Below are 23,716 nucleotides of genomic sequence, written 5' to 3'. Positions count from 1 at the left end.
AAAAAAGAACATGCAGATAAAAGCAACTTCATTTTATTTGTTTGCTTAAAGGGACACTGAACCCAATTTTTTTCTATCGTGATTCAGATAGAGAATGCAATTTTAAGCAACTTTCTAATTTACTCCTATTATCAAATTATTTTCATTCTCTTGGTATCTTTATTTGAAATGCAAGAATGTAAGTTTAGATGCCGGCCCATTTTTGGTGAACATACTGTGTTGTTCTTGCTGATTGGTGGGTAAATTCACCTACCAATAAACAAGTGCTTTCCATGGTTCTGAACCAAAAAATAGCTTAGATGCCTTCTTTTTCAAATAAAGAAAGCAAGAGAACGAAGAAAAATTGATAATAGGAGTAAATTAGAAAGTTGTTTAAAATTGTATGCTCTATCTGAATCATGAAAGAAAAAATTTGGGTTCAGTGTCCCTTTAAGGAAAATGATTACAATTTTATGTAGTGAAAGGATAAATGGAAATGGTTCAAACATTAATTGCAAGCTAGAAAAATGCAGATTTTGCAGAAATCATACTGTTGTATAAATGCGTGTTGGCTATCAGGTGCATATCCCACAGTGCTTGTTGGTTGATAGTGACAAATTCTCTTCTTCAAGCCTGATATTTACATAAAAAAGACGATTTAATGTGATACATTTGAATCTTGTTAGTTCTTTCTGGAATTGTGATCTCTTTCATATTTCTAAAATGGTGAATTATTTTTAACCCCTTAATGACCACAATGTACCCTGTACGTCGCTGATTGCTTAGGGTTTTTAAAGCCATAATAGCGCTGAGCTCACCACGAGTGGCAAGACCAACCTATTATGACCTCCTTCCCATTGAAAGACCAGTGATGTTTAACAGCCTTATGCACATGCTTCTAGGAGGGAAAATAGAGCTATGGTAGATGTAGTATTGTTGAGGGGCTGGACAGGCTGGGGATTACCCTAAGCATTATGATGTTAACTGCATGCATTTTGCACTCAATACATTTTATTGCTCTAGTATGATTCCTGGTTTGTTTGTTTTTTCTTGCTCAAGTTCTCAGATTTTTTTAGTATAAATTTTTAATTAATATCTTCCAATTACAATAAACAATGATCATTTTTAGCCTTAAGATTGTAGTTTCTTCCATTCACAATGGGAGTGTGTGTGTGTAATGTAATGTGCCATGTATTTGGAGTGCTCATTCATTTTGTAGGTTAATATTGTGATGAGCTTAGACATCAAACTGAGTGCTGTCTCTCCTTTGCATTCTGCTTATGTATTCTGTGACTTACATCGCTCTCTGAGCTAGCTGAGAAATTCTTCCTGCACATTTCTGTCTGCTTAAACAGTGAGCCAAACAAAAATTGAGTGTGCTTGGATCATTAAGCAGCTCATTATTCAACTTTTATCACAGAGCCCAGGGGATAAAGAACCTATTTCAGGAAACCGATCTTGAAGTTATCAAAAAGTATTTGCGCTGCGTGTAAATGAGAAGATCATTACGTTTACAAGATATGTCATAAAAGTCAGCAATAGAGGAGATTATTGTGAAAAATAAAAATGTGCATGGGGACATTATGTAGCATTGATGAAATTGTAGCTTTTTATTGTATTATGGACGAGTTTATAAACACGCAAAATGAATTTGCTCCTTTATTTCCCATTTGCTATAGAAGCAACACTGTTTTAAGTCGTCCACAATGGCATATATTCTCTGTGTACCATAATAAATATGACTGATAAGCTTATTCATGTCTGATTTTTATTTTATTTTTTTTATTTAAAGAAACAAGGAAGCAGTGTAATGGTTATTAAAGGGACACTGAACCCACATTTTTTCTTTTGTGATTCAGGTAGAGCATGCAATTTTAAGCAACTTTCTAATGTACTCCTATTATCAAATTTTCTTCATTCTCTTGGTATGTTTATTTGAAAAGAAAGAATGTAAGTCTAGATTCTGGCCCATTTTTGGTGAACAACCTGGGTTGTCCTTGCTGATTGGACAGCACCAATAAACAAGTGCTGTCCATGGTTCTGAACCACAAATTTGCTGGCACCTTAGCTTAGATGCTTTCTTTTTCAAATAAAGATAGCAAGAGAACGAAGAAAAATTGATAATAGGAGTAAATTAGAAAGTTGCTTAAAATTGCATGCTGTATCTGAATCATGAAAGAAAAAATTTGGGTTCAGTGTCTCTTTAAACAATTTGAGATTGTAATATAAAATGCTTAATTAAGTGTAGTACAAAAATCTTTGCAATATTTTCTCCCCTTTTTCTGTAATTTATTTATGAAAATTGTGGCTTTCCAATTCCTGAAGTGCAGACTACAGACTAAAAGGGACATCTTAGCCAAAATTGGAATCCACATGGGTGCATTTCAGTTTTAAATAGAAACATTTTTATAATATACATGTATTAGCAAAAATGCTTCTTATAAAAGCTACAGCTGTTTCAAAAGTGTATTTAAGTATGCTCCGTTCATCAACATTTTAAACACAGCACTTGCTCAGAAAGCCTAAGGTGCTTGTACCATATGGTAATGACTCAATTTGTTCATTGCTGACATGATACAAGCCCACTGGCGCTCTGAGCAGTTGTAGTATTTAAAATGCTGGTGCACTGAGAATATCTAGTTATGCATCACATGTACGTGCAGAGAAAAATGCCAACACTAAAACAGTGATAACTTTCACTAGAAGCATTTTTGCCAATACATGTATATTGCAAATATGTTTCGTTTCAAAGATATAACTCATCTATGTGCATTTCGAATGTCCCTATATTCAATACTTCTATATTCATCTGCTGCACACTAGAGACTCACACTTCAACTTATTTCTTCAATATTTAAATATTTAATATATTAGTTTATTAGTAGTATTAAAAATGTCCCAACATACTAATTTCAGGCTAATCGTTGCTTTGAATACAATGTCTATTTAGTATTTGCTATGCCTTTAAGAAGGTGTCAGTGTAGTCTTGAAACCTTTTTACCGCAAACCCAAATACTTACATTTAGCCAAAGAAAAAATATGGTCTAAAGTTTTTGCAGTTCAAATTTGTCCATCTCTCATGTGTGACATCATCTGAGCGCGCTTATTGGGGTCTGTGAGGGTATACTGGGCATACACTTACTTAGTAATCCCTATGCATTTTTTGTCTCTGAGAAATTACATTTAAACCATAGGTGATATAGTGGCACTGATCAAGCTTTATGATGCTGCACCCATTTAAGGTCATGTGGGTCACTGTCCATTGTCTTAAAAAGAAATATGTCATCTCATTAATCTGTTCTTTTTGTCTTCTGTTTAGCGAACAGTGCATAGAGGCATATGAACTGCTGCTGGCGCTGGCGGAGAGTGAACAGTCTCTCATCCTTGGTCAATTCAGAGCTGCAGGAGTGGGGTCTGTAGGTGAGAATTTGGGATTTTGTTTTCTTACTAGACACAGATATACCACAAAACGCTATTATTAAAGTATGCCCATATAATATGTATGCAATATATGGAAAGAGTGAATTAATGTGTAGAAAATGCTTAGAGAGACAGGAAATATTCAGGTGTAAAGTGAATGAGTACTTGGGTGGAAGAACAAAAGGGAAAGTGGTTATAAGTGAGATTTAAAAATATGGGGCCTCACTAAAGGACTCTATTGTTTATTGATTAAAGGCTCATAAAAATGCTCTGTGTTAGCTCTTTTTATTATTATTACACCATTGCTTGTATATAACTAAGTCTTTAACCCCTGTAAAGGTCATATTCAGCTCCAGAGCAGCAATGCACTACTGGGACCTAGTTGAACACATCTGTTGAGCCAATGACAAGAGACTAATGTGTGTGCTGCCCCAATCACCAGTTATCTCCCACTAGTGCATTGTTGCTCTTTAACCTACCTAGGTATGCTTTTCAAAGGATATCAAGAGAAAGAAGTACATTTTATAGTAGAAGTCAATTGAAAAGCCTCTTAGAATTGCATGTTCTTTCTCAGTCATGAAAGTTTTATTTTAAATGTTATGTTGCTTTAAGCATCCTGACCTCCTGCATTTTGAGAATCATTATTTATTTTTCTAGCAATGTTTTTTGGTTCATTTTTAGCATATGAAAATTAAAATGTGATTATAAGATAAATAATAATAGAAAGCTTTGTGAGATTGCCATTATTCTAAAAATATAGCGAACAATATGAAGGAAAGGATCTGTAAAATGTAGGAAGATCCCCTACGAGTACCAAGTTTGTGAAGTAAAGTTCTGGGGTATCTTAAGTGCAGAAAGTGCGCCTTCATAACAACATGCTACCTTTACAAGGACAATATAATGCTACAGGGTACAAAGACATTTCTTCCTAACATATGGTGAGTCCACGGGTTCATCTAATTACTATTGGGAATATCACTCCTGGCCAGCAGGAGAAGGCAAAGAGCACCACAGTAAGAACTGTTACCCATAACCCCCAATCATTCTCTTTGCCTATCGTGCATGGAGGAAGTAAAGTTAGGTGTCTGAAAGAAAAAATAAGATTATCGCTACAAGCAGTATCTCATGTTAGTCCTTGCAGTCGGGCAGTGGTGGCTTTAAAGCAGTTGAGAAACTGCAAAGTGGTACTTGCTACGTGTTCTCAACAGTTGCTGCCATATTATAGTAAGCGAGGGTTGGATACTCTTTTCTTTCTTTTGTTTAAGGTTTCTGTGGAACTGTGTCCCCTCATGCCTTCTGACTGTCTTAATGCCGGACAGCGGAGCAGGTAAGTGCTTGTTTTCTTCCAGGTGGGGAGAATAATTGCACTTAACTTCCTTATGTTGGACCCTGTTTCTTTTTATGGGACTTAGTTAGCCCTGAGTTCAGGGCTACATTGGGGCATGTTGCAGGCATGGTGTGTATGTGTGTGAGATTACCCTTTCTCTCTGTGAGATGAAAGGGCTTATATTGGCTGTGTGGTTTACTTGACACTGGGGAAAATAGTTAAAACTGGGAGTTGTGTATTTTACATGGTTCCCCTTTTACTGAATCAGTGGCTCAATGTACATTGCAATGAGAGGTGCGAGGATCCCTACAGGGAATTATTGCGCCATTTTTCAGGCTGGCGGGTGTTTAGTCAGAGAGTGCATATGCTTGGCTCCGCCTCCTTGGCCTGATACCCAGCGTATCAGTTTTTTTCAGTTTTTCGCTCCTTGTGTTTAATCCGCCCACTTGTTCGGCGTGTGTCTTCAGAGTGACGCTGATCAGTGGCCTCAGAAGGATCGTAGATACCCTTATTGCTAAATCATTCCGGTGAAGGTAGGCACCTCAGTGAACTAGTTTGTCTGAGGGGTAGTTAGGAGCAGTTGCGTTCTGCGACTGTTTGAGGGTGACAACCAAGGGATAATTCTTTATTACTGTTGAGACCTCTAACTCAAGGTAAAGTGTAGCGGTCTGCTGCTACTGCTTTTTTCTCATTACATATTTTTGTTCATATTTGTTTAAGCTCTCATTATTGCGCTTATCTTGTAAGAGATTATGTCTGACTTGGAGCCGGAAGCTGTTCAGATTAATTCTGTTGTGTCTGAATGCCCAAATTGGAGCACCTATGTCATTTTGTTCCTCATGTGTCAAGAAAGCCCTACAGGGAAAAGAAAGATTTTTTGCATACGAAGAGAGAAGCGCTCTACCAGGAACGAACAACAGCTCAGTGGCTTGTTCTATGGCGATTTACCACCCGGAAGCAGCCTCTTTTAGACCAGTGTGCTTTTCACAGAAGAAAACTTTCCTGAAGAGTATCAGTCTGATCCTGCCAAGTAAGGTCAGTCCAGCCCCGAAATACCAGGCAATTCTCCTCTGAACAAGGAACATGACAACCCCAGACGATCGTTTCGGCCTCCTATGGGCCTCGTCAGTGAGGTGCAGCCACATTCCTCTAAGCACACTGGGCAAGGAGTCCACGTCTGGTTTCCCCATCACCCATAGGGAGTCTTCCCCAGGGTCATAATAATTTGCATACGAAGAGAGAAGCGCTCTACCAGGAACGAACAACAGCTCAGTGGCTTGTTCTATGGCGATTTACCACCCGGAAGCAGCCTCTTTTAGACCAGTGTGCTTTTCACAGAAGAAAACTTTCCTGAAGTATATCAGTCTGATCCTGCCAAGTAAGGTCAGTCCAGCCCCGAAATACCAGGCAATTCTCCTCTGAACAAGGAACATGACAACCCCAGACGGTCGTTTTGGCCTCCTATGGGCCTCGTCAGTGAGGTGCAGCCACATTCCTCTAAGCACACTGGGCAAGGAGTCCACGTCTGGTTTCCCCCATCACCCATAGGGAGACTTCCCCAGGGTCATAATAATTTGCATACTGAGCTGTTGTTTGTTCCTGGTAGAGCGCTTCTCTCTTTGTATGCAAATTATTATGACCCTGGGGAAGTCTCCCTATGGGTGATGGGGAAACCAGACGTGGACTCCTTGCCCAGTGTGCTTAGAGGAATGTGGCTGCACCTCACTGACGAGGCCCATAGGAGGCTGAAACGATCGTCTGGGGTTGTCATGTTCCTTGTTCAGAGGAGACTTGCCTGGTATTTCGGGGCTGGACTGACCTTACTTGGCAGAATCAGACTGATATACTTCAGGAAAGTTTTCTTCTGTGAAAAGCACACTGGTCTAAAAGAGGCTGCTTCCGGATGGTAAATCGCCATAGAACAAGCCACTGAGCTGTTGTTCGTTCCTGGTAGAGCGCTTCTCTCTTCGTATGCAAATTATTATGACCCTGGGGAAGTCTCCCTATGGGTGATGGGGAAACCAGACGTGGACTCCTTGCCCAGTGTGCTTAGAGGAATGTGGCTGCACCTCACTGACGAGGCCCATAGGAGGCTGAAACGATCGTCTGGGGTTGTCATGTTCCTTGTTCAGAGGAGACTTGCCTGGTATTTCGGGGCTGGACTGACCTTACTTGGCAGAATCAGACTGATATACTTCAGGAAAGTTTTCTTCTGTGAAAAGCACACTGGTCTAAAAGAGGCTGCTTCCGGGTGGTAAATCGCCATAGAACAAGCCACTGAGCTGTTGTTCGTTCCTGGTAGAGCTCTTCTCTCTTCGTATGCAAATTATTATGACCCTGGGGAAGTCTCCCTATGGGTGATGGGGAAACCAGACGTGGACTCCTTGCCCAGTGTGCTTAGAGGAATGTGGCTGCACCTCACTGACGAGGCCCATAGGAGGCTGAAACGATCATCTGGGGTTGTCATGCTCCTTGTTCGGGGGAGAATTGCCTGGTATTTCGGTGCTGGACTGACCTTACTTGGCAGGATCAGACTGATATACTTCAGGAAAGTTTTCTTCTGTGAAGAGCACTCTGGTCTAAAAGAGGCTGCTTCCGGGTGGTAAATCGCCATAGAACAAGCCACTGAGCTGTTGTTCATTCCTGGTAGAGAGCTTCTCTCTTCGTATGCAAAAGAAAGATTTTTCAATGTTGAGCCTAATGTCTCTCAGGATGATGCTGTTTAGGTTTTACCACAGCCTTCTCCTGTATCGTCCCAAGCCTCTATGGCGTCACATACAGTGCCCTGCGGTTCCTCTCTTGACTCCCAGTGGGGTCTTTTTGAAAGCTGAAATTGCGGAACAGGTATCCTCAGCGGTATCTGCTGCTTTAGCTGCCATTCCCAGATTTCAGGGAAAGCGCAAGAGGAAAATTAAAGATTCAGATAGTAAGGTATCTGTTCCAAGTTCTGATTCTCAAGTTTCTCTTTCTCATAGATATGAAGAAGAGGATGAGTCGCTCTCTGAGGGTGAAATTTCAGATTCGGACAGTATAATCCCTTCTTCTGACTCTGAAGTGGTTTCCTTCAGATTTAAGCTTGAACACCTTTGTGTACTGTTAAAGGAGGTTTTAGCTACCTTAGATGACTCTGATACCCCTGTCGTTGTCACTCCTAAAAAATCCAGTATACTGAATAGTTTCTTTGATGTTCCTTCATCTCTTGAAGTTTTTCCTGTGCCAGACCGTGCTAGGGAGATTATATCTCAGGAATGGGAGAAGCCAGGAGTGGATTTTTCCATGTCTCCTATCTTTAAGAAGATATTTCCTGTGGAGGATTCTATTAAAGATCCTTGGTGTACGGTGCCCAAGGTTGAAGGGGCCATTTCTGCTCTGGCCAAGAGAACTACTATTCCTGTTGAGGATAGTAGTTCCTTCAAGGATCCTATGGACAAGAAGATAGAGGCTTATTTGGAAAGGATTTATGTGCATTTAGGTATCCAATGGTAACCAGTGGTGTGTATTGCCACAGTAACTAGTGCGGCATCCTACTGGTTCGACGCATTATCTGAATCCCTTCAGGTAGAGATGTCTCTAGACGAAATCCAAAAGAGGATTAAGCCTCTTAAGATAGCCAATTCCTTAATTGCAGATGCTATTCTGCAGGTTCTTAGACTGGGAGCTAAAGCTTCTAGTTTTGCAGTTCTAGCCAGAAGGGCTTTATGGCTGAAATCCTGGTCTGCAGATGTTTCCTCGAAGGTCAAGCTTCTGGCGATCCCTTACAAGGAAAAGACCTTGTTTGGACCTAGCTTAGCAGAAATAATTTCTGATATCACAGGTGGGAAGGGGTCTTTTCTTCCTCAAGATAAGAAGCAAAGACCTAAGGGACGTCAGAGTTATTTTCGTTCCTTTTGGAACTTCAGAGGAAAGCCTTCCCCTTCTTTGTCCAAACAGGACCAGCCCAAGTCATCTTGGAAACCCAAACTGTCTTGGAACAAGGGTAAGCAATCTAAGAAGCCCGTAGCTGACTCTAAATCAGCATGAAGGGTTTGCCCCCAATCCAGGCTCGGATAAAGTAGGGGGCAGACTTTCGCAGTTTTATCAAACTTGGATACGAGATGTCCCAGATCCCTGGGCTGTGGACATAGTAACTCAGGGTTACAAACTGGAATTCAAGACTTTTCCTCCCAGGGGCAGGTTCTACCTCTCAAGATTATCTGCAGACTGGATAAAGAGAGAGGCGTTCTTGAAATGTGTGCAGGACCTCTCCTCCCTGGGAGTGATTGACCCAGTTGCATTTCTGGAACAGGGTCTAGGGTTTTACGCCAACCTATTTGTGGTTCCCAAAAAAGAAGGAACTTTCTGTCCCATTCTAGACTTGAAGTGTCTAAACAATTTTTTCAGAGTACTATCCTTCAAGATGGAGACTATTCGGACTATTCTTCCTTTTGGTACAGGAGTAGATCTAAAGGATGCGTACCTTCATGTTCCCATTCACAGGGACCATCACAAGTTTCTGAGATTTGCCTTCCTAGACAAACATTTCCAGTTTGTGGCTCTTCCGTTTGGCCTTGCGACGGCTCCAAGAATATTTTCAAAGGTGCTGGGGGCTCTCTTTGCGGTGATCCAGTCTTGGGGAATCACTGTGGCTCCCTATCTGGATGACATATTGGTTCAAGCCCAAAGAAGTAATTTTCCAGCCTCCAGTAAAATTTAAAAGACCTTTATTATTCTCTTGCAAGTTGAGGATTTTAGAAATATACCTATGGTGGCTTACAAAAAAACTAAAAATGTAAGAGACCTATTAGTATGTGCAGATATTGGTAGTAAAAAGAAGGTATCACAAACAAAAATAGTATCTGATAATATAGGGTGTTATCCTTGCTTACATTGTAGTCATTGCAGCTCCATGATAAAAGGGAAAAAATTTCTTTCATCCCACTAAGGGGACAAAATATCCAATAAAGAAATATTTAACATGCAGAAGCACATATGCTATATATCTCATCGAATGTCCTTGTGCCAGAATTTACATAAGGGAAACGAGTAGGGAAGTCAGAACTAGGATTACTGAACACAAATCCAACATCAGGAACAAAAACACAGAAGCTCCTGTTTCCTGTCACTTCCTCTCCATGGGTCATAACATCAGTCAACTTAAATTTCAAGTTATTGAACAAGTTGACAGACCCAGGAGGGGAGGTGACAGGGACCAATTGCTAAAAAGAAGGGAGATGTTTTGGATAAACAAATTAAACACTTTAATACCTGAAGGTCTTAACAAAGATTTTGATTGGTCATTATTTTTCTGATTGAGGGTTGTAGCATTATCTGTAGCAGCATTTTGATTCTGATTTAATTATGTGTATAGGTTTTATTTGAATATGTATATAATCTTGGTTTTAATGTTCATGTGATAAATATAGAATATTAAGAAGACATAGATTTACAAAAGTCTGAAGTTACAAAAATGGAATATTTTATTTTATCACATGTAATTTTAAATTCTAACCATAAGATGGCGCAATTGTGTAGTCTGATAAATGTTAGTCAGGTATAAAAGGCACACCTGTACACTATTCAATAGACATGATTAAGAACCAAGTTATGGTTTGAAACGTTGTTTGTATGATGGACCCTGCAAGAGAATAATAAAGGTCTTTTAAATTTTACTGGAGGCTGGAAAATTACTTCTTTGGATTTGATATTGGTTCAAGCGCCATCTTTTCAGCAAGCAAAATCTCACACAGAGATATTGTTGTCTTTTCTTTGTTCCCACGGATGGAAGGTGAATTTGGAAAAGAGTTCCCTGGTTCCAGCTGCAGGGGTAGTCTTCTTAGGGGCAATAATAGATTCACGTCTGATGAAAATTTGACGGAGGTCAGAAGAGGAGGAGCTAATTGGTCTGATGGTGGCCTCCATGGATATCATCCCCTTTGCTCGATTCCATCTAAGAGCGCTCCAGCTGTGCATGCTCAGACAATGGAATGGAAATTATGCGGATCTGTCTCAGAGGATAGATCTAAATCAGTCAACGAGAGACTCCCGTGGTGGATCTCGCATCTGTCTCAAGGCACTTGCTTTTGGAAACCTTCCTGGGTGATTGTGACCACGGACGGCAACCTGCTGGGCTGGGGAGCAGTCTGGGATTCTTTAAAGGCGCAGAGACTTTGGACTCGGGAGGAATCTGCTCTCCCCATCAACATTTTAGAGTTGAGGGCAATTTACAATGCTCTGATGGCTTGGCCTCAGCTATCTTTAGCCCAGTTTATCAGATTTCAGTCAGACAACATAACCTCAGTGGCTTACATCAACCACCAGGAAGGAACTCGGAGTTCCTTAGCCATGAAAGAGGTGGCTCGGATTATCGAGTGGACGGAAGATCACAATTGTCTTCTGTCTACTATCCGCATTCCAGGAGTGGACAAATGGGAAGCGGATTTCCTGAGCAGACAGACTTTCCATCCTGGGGAGTGGGAACTTCATCCGGAAGTATTCTCCAGTTTAACCCTCAAATGGGGGACACTGGAGTTAGATCTGATGGCGTCTCGTCAGAACACCAAGCTTCCAAGGTACGGTTCAAGCGATCTTCAGGCGGCTTTAATAAATGCTCTGGTGGGTCCTTGGGATTTCAGGTTGGCCTTTTTCCTCTGTTTGCTCTCCTTCCTCGAGTCATTGCTCGTATTAAACAGAAGAGAGCGTCAGTGATTCTAATAGCTCCTGCGTGGCCTCGCAGGATCTGGTATGCAGATCTAGTGGAGCTGTCATCTCTCCCTCCTTGGAGACTTCCCCTAAGAAAGGATCTTTTGATTTAGGGTCCCTTCCTACACCCAAATCTTGTTTCTCTGAAGCTGACTGGTTGGAGATTGAAAGCTTGATTCTATCTAAGCGTGTTTTTTCCGAATCAGTCATTGAGACCATGGTTCAGGCTTAAATATCTTTATTGGTGTGACTCTAAGGGTTTCTCTTGGAGTAGTGTTAAGATTCCTAGGATTTTGTCAAATTTCGGCTTTATCTGTTTTGTTACATAAGCGTTTGGTGGATGTGCCAGATGTCCAATCTTTTTGTCAGGCCCTGGTCAGAATCAGCCTGTGTTTAAGTCTGTTGCTCTTCCTTAGAGTCTTAACCTTGTTCTTAAGGTTTTGCAGCAGGCTTAGTTTGAGCCTTTGCATGCCATAGATATTAAGTTGTTGTCTTGGAAGATTTTATTTATTTTGGCTATTCAGCTCGAAAAGTCTCTGAACTCTCAGCCTTGCAGTATGATTCCCCTTATCTTATTTTTCATGCTAATAAGGAGGTTCTTCGTACTAAGTTAGGTTTTCTTCCTAAGGTTGTTTCTACTAAGAATATTAATCAGGATATTGTTGTTCCATCTCTATGTCCTAAGCCGCCTTCTTACAAAGAACGTCTGTTGCACAATTTGGATGTTCTGCATGCTCTTAAATTCTATCTGGAGGCGACTAAGGATTTTCGCCAATCTTCTGCTTTTTTGGCTGTTTCTTTGGGAAACGTAAAGGGTCAGAAAGCGTCTGCTTCTACACTTTCTTTTTGATTGTGAAGTGTGATTCGTTTTGCCTTAGAGACTGCTGGTAAGCAACCTCCTGAGAGAATTACAGCTCATTCCACCATAGCTGTTTCTTCTTCTTGGGCTTTTAAAAATGAAGCTTCCATGGAACAATTTTGCAAGGCTGCAACTTGGTCTTCTTTGCATACTTATTCCAAATTTGATACACTTCAAGCGGTGGTGCCTTCTGTTTTGGCCTGCCTGTTTTTTTGTCCCTCCCTATTCATCTGTGGCCTTTAGCTTAGGTATTGGTTCCCAACAGTAATTAGATGAACCCGTGGATTCACCATATCTTAGGAAGAAAACAAAATTTATGCTTACCTGATAAATTTATCTCTTCCAGATATGGTGAGTCCACGGACCCACCCTTTTGTTTTCAAGATAGTTGTGTTATTCCTTTTCTCCATTTCCTTTCGGTCAAATGACTGGGGGTTATGGGTAAGGGAGTGATACTTAGCAGTTCTTACTGTGGTGCTCTTTGCCTCCTCCTGCTGGCCAGGAGTGATATTCCCAACAGTAATTAGATGAACCGTGGACTCACCATATCTGGAAGAAATATATTTATCAGGTAAGCATAAATTTTGTTTTTAGACAGTTGGGTGCTTCTAACTTTGTGGGAAGGCCCTTTCCTGTTCCATCATGGAGATATGGCTTGATGAGTTTGGTGTGAAGGAACTCGAGTGACCTGCACAGAGCCCTGACCTCAACCCCATAAAATACCTTTGGTATGTACTGGATTGCAAGTAGCGAGTCAGACCTCCTTGTCCAACATCAATGTCTGACCTAACAAATGCTATTTTGATAAAATAGACTTTAATTCCCACAGACACTCCAAAATTTTGTGTAAAGCCTTTCCAGAAGAGTTCCGGCTGTAATAGCCATAAAGGCGGGGGGGGGGGGGGGGGGCAACTCAATATTAATCCCCATGGCTTTGGAATTGGCTGTCCAGCAATCTCATATAGTTGTTCACATACAAAAAGTGCATTTCTAGGATATATTGTGTAAGCAAGAATAAGAAATACAATTTTAAACAAGCATCAGGTAAATCAAACCTCTCACCCACTCTTTTTTCCCTTTATAGCTACAGAATGTTATCTTTCTTTTTTAAAGGGATATTTAACAGTGCTCCTATGGTAAAACAAATGTTAAATCAAAGTCAACATAAAAAGAAACATATTGTGTAAAAGTCGCAAACAACTTACTTGTTTTCTTGCAAAATAGGAATTTAGAATTTCTCACTGTAGCCACTGCCCACAAAGAGATAAGGGAGCAGACATTTTTTTGAGTTGCATTCTGCCTCTTTTCACTAATTTTGGAATTATGGAGACAGACGCATCCTTTTCACCATAACCCCAATGTGTAATAATATATACTGTATATATACATACATACATATACAGCTCTGGAAAAAATTGAGACCACTGCAAAATTATCAGTTTTTCTAGTTTTACTATTTATAGGCATGTGTTTGAGTAAAATGAACATTTTAGTTTTTTCTACAAACTACTGACAACATTTCTCCCAAACTACAAATAAAAATATTGTCATTTAGAGCATTTATTTGCAGAAAATGACAACTGGTCAAAATAACAAAGATGCAGTGTTTTCATTCCTTGAATAATGCAAAGAAAAGATCATATTCATTTTCAAGCAACACAATAATAATGTTTTAACTTGGCAACAGTTCAGAAATCAATATTTGGTGGTATAACCCTGTTTTTCAGTTACAGCTTTCATGCATCTAAGCATGCTCTCCACCAGTCTTTCACATTATTGTTAGGTGACTTTATGTCTAGGGCAAAAATTCAAACAGCTCCTCTATGTTTGATGGCTTGTGACCATTCATCTTCCTCTTGATCACATTCCAGAGGTTTTCAGTGGAGTTCAGGTCTGGAGATTGGGCTGGCCATGACAGGGTCTGGGTCTGGGTCTGGTGGTCCTCCATCCGCACCTTGATTGACCTGGCTATATGGTATGGGGCATTGTCCTGCTGGAAAAAACAATCCTCAGAGTTGGGTAACATTGCCAGAGCAAAAGGAAGCACGTTTTCTTCCAGGATTACCTTTAACAATTATTGATTCATGCATCCTTCACAAAGATAAATCTGCCCGATTCCAGCCTTGCTAAAGCACCCCCAGATCATCACCGATCCTCCACTAAATTGTGTGAGACACTGTGGCATGTAGGCCTCTCCAGATCACATTACGCCAGTCTAACGTCTTATGGACTTTTGCAAACATCAGCCTCGCTCTTATTTGCTTGTCATTGATGAAGGGCTTTATTATAACTTTGCATGACTTCAGCCCTGCCCCTAGGAGTCTGTTTTGAACTTTTCTCACCGTGCATGCCATTTGCCATTCTTTTTGTAGGTCACTTGATGTAATCCTATGGTTATTGAGTGACATTCAAATTAGTTGGCGGTCATCCCAGGCAGTGGAGAGTCTTTTCGTTCTCTGCCAGTCTGTAGCTTTGTTCCCCAATGTCTGCTGTTTGACCTTGTTCTTATGAACTGCTTTCTTTGAAATTTTAAGGATGGAAGCAACCTGACGCTCACTGTGTGTGTATATATATATATATAAGATTGTAGCATCTCCAGTGCTTGAGTGCAACAGACATGATTTATGTTTAAGCACAGGTGAGAGAGCCCTTCTGCTTGTGAGGATTCTAATGTTTTTTTGGAATTACTTCTTTAAATATCTTAGCCTGCAGATATTTATATGCTCTAAATAGTAGTTGCAAAGTCTCCAAGACGGTAATTCTGTTATCTTGTTTATGATTTCAGAGCATCGAAAACAATACTTCTTTTACTGTCATAAATTATCTAAATAACTTAACTTTCAGTATGTTTATGGGGTCTCAGAGACAGGATTTGCTCTCTCTATTATTATTAAAGGATTACTTTCTGTTATAATTTTTAAGCTAAACAAGTAACATATTAAAGTTAATAAACATTAATTAAAACCTACTGACCTATATTTTCTCCAAAACGAAGTTTCATAACGTTCTAAAAGTTATATCTTTTATTCGCCGATGATGTCACCTTATCCTGCCCACTATTTTTAGCACTGCATGTTCAAAATACTTAAACCAATAACTTTGTGTTTAAAGCGCCATTTTGAAACCTAGGTATTGTAAACGGATTGGTACAGAGCAAAGGATACCCACGGAGTGGGTTTGGAAAACAATTAATTTGCAGACAAGATTTCTGATATACGATAGAGATATGTTAATGAAATGCTATTGATAAAAAGTGTATTTGGGGTAGTTAGTTAGTAACAGGCATAGAAAATATTTACTTACAGTGGCCTTTTAACTAGTCTTAAAGCCTGTGTACACAGGCCAAAATGTATAAGGCCAGGTATGTTCCCCTCTCCCTCATCCCCCCTCCCGATCCCCTCTCCTGATCTTCTCTTCCTCATCCCCCCTCCCTGCTGCTGTGAAAAAAAAAATCTGCAGCGTAGCGGTCCCACCCGCTCCTGCCCCCCTCCAGCGGTGGGCCAGTCACCCACCTCCCTTCTAACCCTACGCCACCAACGATCGGCACATGTGCATTGTCTCGTGCGCAGTTGGAGGTTACTAATCCTTACGGCCAGGTATGTTTGTCTCATGCCGCAGTCTCTACTGCCCATGACCGCATCGGACAAATATACCTGGCCTTTTATAATATAGGATAGGGTAGTAAACTTTTAAAATTTCCACATGCTTCACAACCATATATTTTGCAAAATGTGTGTTAGTTTCAGACTGTAGATTACAACACTACTGGTAGACTTGCAGTGGTGACCCTCAGTATAAATGTATTGCCTTTGCGTATAAGTCAAAGGGATATGCGCGTTGTCAGAATGGCCATACTGTGCTTTTAAAACCTACGTTGAACACATAGCATAAGTGTTTAAACCAAGGTGCAAGGAAGAGCAGATTAAGGAGCAGAGTGAGTTTTTTTGTGAGTATAACCAGACACCTCAAGGGCTGCCTGCAGCTTCCGCGCCACTGTTCTAGAGTTAATACTTACTTTACCTGTCATTTTAAACACATTTCCAATTTATTGTTATCAATGTTGCTTAGTTCTCTTGGTATCCATTGTTAAAGTGTAATCCTATGTGAGCTCAGGAGCATGCATGTGTCTTCAGCCACCTGACAGCAGTGTTTGCAACATTGTTTATAGCTGTGTTATACATAGTTACAAACACTGCTGCCATAGATTGCTATGAACACATGTACGCTCCTAAGCTCCTTTCAGCCTACCTTAGATTTATTCTTCAAGAAAGAATACCAAGAGAACGAATCAAATTTAATAATTTAAGTAAATTGGAAAGTTGTTTAAAATTGCATGCTCTGTCACAAAAGTTTAATTTTGACTTTTGAATTTTGATCCAAATCCTTAGTTTTCTAAAGCTCCTTGGTTAATACTTATGTTTCTGTCTTACTCAGTTGAAAAAAAGCTATTGATTTATTTGAACAGAGAATGAGTTGTTTGGTTACAAGTCTTTTTCTTTTGTGCTTTCAAGCAGAGCAGTCTGGTGATGAGAATGTCACACAGATGCTAAAGCGGGCCCACGACTGCAGGAAGACAGCAGAGAATGCGGCTAAAGCACTGTTGATCAAGCTAGATGGCAGTTGTGGGGGAGCGTTCGCTGTCACGGGTTGTAGTGTGCAGCCCTGGGAGAGCCTTTCCTCAAATAGCCATACAAGGTAAGAAGTCTTCAACAACCAACCCATAAATACTGTGTATTTTATGTAGGGTGAATAGTGTTCCTAATTTTTATGGACTGAACCCTCTACCTCCAGCAAAAATGTGTCCCTTCTATTACAAAAATTTGCTTCATTCTTTTGGTATCCTTTGTTGAAGGAGCAGCACTACTGGGAGCTAGCTGAACACACCAGTAGAGGCAATGACGAGTCATATATGAGCAGTCACTTGCTAGCTCCCAGTAATGCATTACTGCTTCTGATGCTATGTATGCTCTTCAACAAAGGATAAGCAAATTTAATAATAGAGGTAAATTGGAAAGATGTTTAAAATGGTATGTTTTGTCTTAATCATGAACATTTAATTTTGAGTTTACTGTACCTTTAACTGATAATAACAAGGAAAATATTATAGCTAATTCATTTAACAATGATAACTATTGCCTAATGTGTTTTGAAAGCAACTTTTGTTTTGTTGCACAGACATTAGTATCAGTTTTTTATATTTAAATTTATGCAATTAACATTTTCATTTCATTTTGAGTATTTTTATAAACAGAAATGTTTGCAATGACAAATGAACACTGATTACCATATTTAATTGGACATATTAGTTGCATAATTTAAATGTATATTAATATATATTTTTATTTATTTATATATATATTAAAATACATTTGTATGAGTAAAGGAATAAAATACTCATTAATGTCAGTGGGCTGGTATCACTTGCGTGTGGTGTTAAGGTCCAATCCTGTCTGCTCCTTGGCCCGTTCTGCTTATGTGCAATGGCCTCTGACAGCCCTGCCTGGTATAACTAATGTGTGGAGCAACAGGCCTGTAAGAGCGATCAGCTGGGGTTTGTTGGGTCGTGGCCCACCAGCAAGACCGTCACGGCCCGGTATCAAGCCACGGCCTAGCTGTTGAGAAACTAGGGATTAGATCATGTAATGCTTTGAGAAATACATTTAAACCAAAAAACAATTGTGTTTAACACATTATCTATTGAATTGGTAAGACTTTGAATTTGAAAAACTGGCTATTGACATAAATATCAGAAGTGTTTGCTCATATCTTTGTAACGCATTACATTGAAGGAAAACAGGTGACTATAGCAGAGCCTGATGAAAGTATAGGTACAAATTCAAATTAATAATCAAGTTTTCTCATTAAACTGCTTCTTTAAATTAAATCTTGACAATAAATGGATGAAACTTTTAAGATTATATTTGTCAAAATTAATCTTTCAAAGTTGTACGCAGGTCAAATTGAAATCACCACCAGTATTAGAGTCTAATTAGATTTTTTTTTGCCTTAATGCACTAATGCAGAATTTATGTATAAGCTCAATAAGTCTCTGTCCCATAGTGCTCAGGGTTTAATTACAATGCCTCCTTATTGTTGTGAGATAGTCACTTGCTCAAGGTCAAACAGATTCACTCTCTACAGTGGTGTTACCAGTAAAGCTATTCCTGAGCTTAATGCTCAAGGATATTTTTTCCCATAATCTACACTGTTTGCCCTTGGGAGACAAACGATAAAACTCATTTAGGGTGCTCTTGTTCAAGGTTATTTAAATTGTATGAGAATTAATATATAAACAAAAAAAGTCATTCTAATCCTTCTCGCTTATTGACCTGAAGTGCATAAATGTTGGCATACAACCTGCAAGCTGATTAAAATGTATCCTGCATGAATCAGCCAGAGACTGTCAGAACATGTCAGATTCCTTTAATATCGGAAAGGAAAACGTTTATTCTTTAATACAGGCACTATTTGAAAGGTAAATCCAATGATCATCTAATAATAGTTTACTAAGAGAAAAATAATGTCCCAGTATTATTCAAGTGTAATTAGTGGTCTTTTTTTTTTAACAAATCCAAGCATCTGACAGTTACACACAGGTGCGATGTCCTAGCAAAATGTGTGGCAAAACATAAAACAGGTAGCAGAAAGATAAAGCTGCTCTACTTCAGTTTGAAGCCAAATGATTGGTCTTCATATTGCTATCCCTAATGGAAGTCTGATTTGGTGAGATAAAGTGCAAAATATGATGCTTGCAGCCAAAATTGATAGAAAATATGAATAAATGTCTTTGTTCTCTTGGTTTCTTTTATGGAAGAGTAAAACTAGATAGGCTCATAGAAACTCAGGAGTGTGCACGTGTCTACTACTCTGCCATCAGTGTTTTGCAACATTCTATAACAAAGCTACTCACAATGTTGCAAAACACTGCTGCCATAGAGTACTACAGACACTTGCACACTCCTGAGCTCTTATCTAGTTTTACTCTTCAATAAAAGATGCCAAGAGAACAAAGCAAATTTGATAACAGAAGTAAATTGGAAAGTTGTTTAAAGTAAAATTTTGACTTTACTGTCCCTTTAAATCAATTGTATATGCATTGTGTGTGTATAACTGCATACAAAATAAATATTTTAAAACCCTTTGACCTGTCATTTTGCAAGATTTTTTCTTTTTTCTTTTGCAGTGCATGGACAAGATTTATTACGAGGTGAATGCCTCGATCAGTTGCAGGCTCGCTCTTTTGAGCCTGCAACTGATATTTATGAAGCAGCGATTTAAACTGCTGCTTCAAAAACCCTTTCAATTGGCAGATGAAAATCACTCCAGGATTCATTCGACTGGGGTGATTGACAAGCTGTAATTGGTTGAGTTGAGGGTAAGGGGGCGGTACTGCACAATTTGCAATAAGATGCGGACAGGTTCATAACATGTGAATCCTGTCCACTCGCAAATTGATAAATCTTGCCCCTATTTTTATCTTATCCCCTTTGTTGTGGAACATTATACACTAGCACCACAGCAAAGCTGTTAAATATCACCTCCCTTCCCTCCAACCCCAGTCATTCTCTTTGCCTACGTTAGAGCAAGGAAGTGGTAAAGTTTAGGTGTTTGAAAGAATATTCTTCTAGCAAGATTTTATTATTTTTCAGCAGTGCAAGATTGTTCTGCTTTGTCCTAGGGTGTAGCCGTAGTCCATATCAGTCTCTTCAGTAGAGCAGTGGTGGCTTTTAAGCAATGGGAACTTGTGGGGTACAATCCTCGCTGCGCCTCCCATGTATTTAATGCTGCCCTAATTTGGAAAGCCTGAGTAAAATTACTCAGTCTTTATTTATTTTCCACAGCTCCATGTGAGGGAACATGCCTCTCAAACCTAGTGAGCTGCATTGCTGCCGGGCAGATTTCTAAAGGTAAGCGCTAAATTTATTTTTTCTGGGGACACAGGAAATTTTTGGCACTTTGATTTTAATATGGGATACAATAGACATTATCCTTTTGAGTTAGGGGATTATGTTATGATGGCAGTAATGGCAGGCACTGGGGACGAGGATATTGTGGCTCATGGTGTTAGGTGTGTTTCCTTTACTCCCGGCGGCGTTATTTTAGAAGACATTTGCCGACCGGGAGGTTAATTTTTGATACACCCACGATGGGCGGAGCTAGCTGAGACGCAATTTTCTGTTGCGCGCCTATTTTCCACTTAACTTCTGGTGTTACGGGGAGCAGCGGTTTGGTGGATAGCAAGTTCAGCAAGTACTTGTATGCTGCGCTACGGTGATGCGGGAGAACAGCTTCAGATCTGTCAAAGACTTTGTTTAGGCTGAGTCCGGACGTCTCCTATCAGAATATACGCTCCGGTGGCAGCAAGGAAGGTAGGCACCTCAGCAAAGCTTAGCTGAGGTGTAGAGGAATATTTTGTGACAATTTAATTATTTTTTGCAGGCAGAAATAAAATAGTTACGTTTAACATTTAAAGAGACAGTAACTTTTTTGTGTGTGGTAATTTCAAATTACAATATAAATTTATTTAATTTTAATCTGATCATTTGTGAATAAAGATGGACCAAGAGGCCCTGCAAGATGTTACATGTTCTTTATGTTTTGATGCTAACGTGGAACCACCAATCCCTTTCTGTTCCTCATGTAATTGAGAGAACTTTAAATTACAGGGATAGACATTGTCTAAGGCAGATACTGTCCTGGAGTCTTCTGACAATGTTCAAGATATGCCGCAGCTTTCTCCTCATGTGTCCCAAATGCTATCGTCCACACATGCAGTGCCCTGCGCTTCCTCTCAAGCTCCGCCTGGAGTTGCTTTGCAAGACATTGCTTCACTCATGTCTTCTGCGGTATCTGATGCGTTGTCTGCTTTTCCAATGCTGCAGGGAAAGCGCAAGAGGAAATGTAAAGGATCAGTGAGTAAGGTTGCTGACACAGTCGTGGCTATTCTGAATTCTCCTCCTCAGAAATCTGAGGAAGAGGCTACTTCGGTAGCATCTGAGGGTGAAATCTCAGATTCAGACAGTGTAATTCCTTCTTCTGATGCTGAAGTTGTATCCTTCAGGTTTAAGCTGGAACACCTCCGTTTGTTATTTAAGGAGGTTTTAGCTACCTTGGACGACTCCGACACCACGGTCGTAGTCATTCCTAAGAAGTCTAGCAAGCTAAATAAGTATTTTGATGTACCTTCCATGGTGGAGGTTTTCCCTGTACCAGATCAAGCTACAGAGATTGTTGCTAAGGAATGGGAGAGACCAGGTATTCCTTTCTTTTTTAAGACACAATGAGTCCACGTATCATCTTAATTACTAATGGGATATTCACCTTCTGGTCAGCAGGAGGAGGCAAAGAGCACCACAGCAGAGCTGTTAAATAGCTCCTCCCTTCCCTCCCACTCCAGTCATTCTCTTTGCCTACGTTAGTGATAGGAAGACGTAAAGTGAGGTGTTAGTATAGATTCTTCAATCAAGAGTTTATTATTTTTAAAGTAGTGCCAGAGTATGCTGCTTTGTTCTAGGGTGTAGCCGTAGTCCATATCAGTCTCTTCAGTAGAGCTCTTGGTGGGCTGCATACTGGTTTGATGCGTTGTCTGATTCTATTCAGACAGACACTCCCCTCAACGAGATCCAGGATAGGATCAAGGCCCTTAAGTTGGCAAATTATTTTATTACAGATGCTTCCCTACAGGTTATTAAGCGAGGAGCAAACATTTCTGGTTTTGCCGTATAGGCTCGCAGAGCCTTATGGTTGAAATCCTGGTCTGCGGATGTGTCATCTAAGTCTAAGCTTTTCGTGATTCCCTACAAGGGTAAGACCTTGTTTGGGCCGAGTCTGGCTGAGGAAATTGCCGACATTACGGGAGGAAAAGGTAGTTGCCTCCCTCAGGATAAGAGGAATAAGCAGAAGGGTAATTTTCGTTCCTTTAGAAAATTCAAGGGTAAGCCTTCCTCTACAAAACAGTCCAAGCCTTCCTGGAGGTCCAACCAGTCGTGGAACAAGGGAAAGCAATCTAAGAAGCCCGCCAATGACTCAAAGTCAGCATGAAGGGTCTGCCCCCGATCCAGAACTAGATCTTGTGGGGGGCAGACTATCCTTCTTCGCTTGGGTTTGGGATGTTCAGGATCCCTGGGCGGTGGACATTGTTTCCCAGGGATACAAACTAGAGTTCAAAGCCGTTCCTCCCAGGGGCAAGTTTCTTCTCTCAAGATTATCTGTAGACCAGATAAAAAGAGAGGCGTTCTTACACTGTGTTCAAGATCTTTCTGACCTGGGAGTGATAGTTCCTGTTCCAATGCAGGATCAGGGTCTGAGATTTTACTCCAATTTGTTTGTGGTTTCCAAAAAAGAGGGAACTTTCAGACCAATTCTAGATCTCAAAAGTCTAAACAAGTTCCTCAGAGTACCGTCCTTCAAGATGGAAACTATTCGTTTCATTCTTCCCTTGGTTCAAGAGGGTCAATTTATGAAAAACAGTAGATTTAAGACGCGTATCTGCATGTTCCCATCCACAGGGATCATCACAAGTTTCACACTTCCAGTTTGTGGCTCTTCCATTCAGCCTTGCCACAGCTCCCAGCATTTTTTCAAAAGTCCTGGGTTCCCTGTTGGCAGTGCTCCGGTTGCGGGGCATTGCAGTGGTGCCTTATCTGGACGACATTCTGGTGCAGGCGCCATCCTTTCAACAAGCGAACTTCCAGACGGGTCATTGCTCAAATCAAACAGGAGAGGGTGCCGTAGATCCTCATGGCACTGGCGTGGCCTCGCAGGATCTGGTATGCGGACCTAGTGGAGATGTCATCTCTCCCACCTTGGAGACTTCTACTGAGGAAGGACCCTCTACTTCAAGGACCCTCCCTTCATCCAAATCTCGTTTCTCTGAAACTGACTGCTTGGAGATTGAACGCTTAATCTTATCTAAGCGGGGAGTCGGTCATTGAGACCATGATTCAGGCTCGTAAGCCTGTTACCAGGAAGATATACTACAAGATATGGTGTAAATATCTGTATTGGTGTGAATCCAGAGGCTACTCTTGGAGTAGAGTTCGGATTCCTTGAATTCTGTCTTTTCTCCAAGAGGGTCTGGAGAAGGGTTTATCGGCAAGCTCTTTGAAGGGTCAAATGTCTGCCTTGTCTATTTTGTTACATCAACGTCTGTCGGATGTACCAGATGTGCAATCGTTCTGTCAGGCCTTGGTCAGAATCAGGCATGTGTTCAAACCTGTTACTCCTCCCTGGAGTCTTAACCTTGTTCTTAAAGTTCTTTAGTGGGCTCCGTTTGAGCCTATGCATTCCTTAGATATTAAAATGTTATCTTGGAAGGTTTTGTTTCTTGTTACTATTTCTTCTGCTCGTAGAGTCTCAGAGCTCTCGGCGTTGCAGTTTGAGTCTCCTTATCTTATTTTCCATTCGGATAAGGTAGTTTTGCGTACTAAGTTAGGGTTTCTCCCTAAAGTGGT

General features: G+C 40.4%; 1 protein-coding gene across 4 annotated transcripts in view; it reads left to right on the top strand.

Annotated features, from left to right (window-relative positions):
- The window catches only part of MCC (MCC regulator of WNT signaling pathway), a 1,086,108-nt gene that overhangs the window by 932,935 nt on the left and 129,457 nt on the right, over positions 1-23,716 (top strand). For 3 of the 4 annotated variants that reach the window (XM_053701547.1, XM_053701550.1, XM_053701551.1), the window contains 2 exons: positions 3,299-3,399; positions 16,775-16,958. In XM_053701547.1, the coding sequence (XP_053557522.1) occupies positions 3,299-3,399; positions 16,775-16,958 (285 nt within the window). The remainder of the gene's footprint in view (positions 1-3,298; positions 3,400-16,774; positions 16,959-23,716) is intronic. The other variant, XM_053701549.1, reaches the window with a different exon arrangement.

The sequence above is a fragment of the Bombina bombina genome, chromosome 2, assembly GCF_027579735.1.
Source record: "Bombina bombina isolate aBomBom1 chromosome 2, aBomBom1.pri, whole genome shotgun sequence".
Lineage (NCBI taxonomy): Eukaryota > Metazoa > Chordata > Amphibia > Anura > Bombinatoridae > Bombina > Bombina bombina.
Note: the sequence above shows the minus strand (reverse complement) of the source record. Positions and strands in the feature narration are given on the sequence as shown.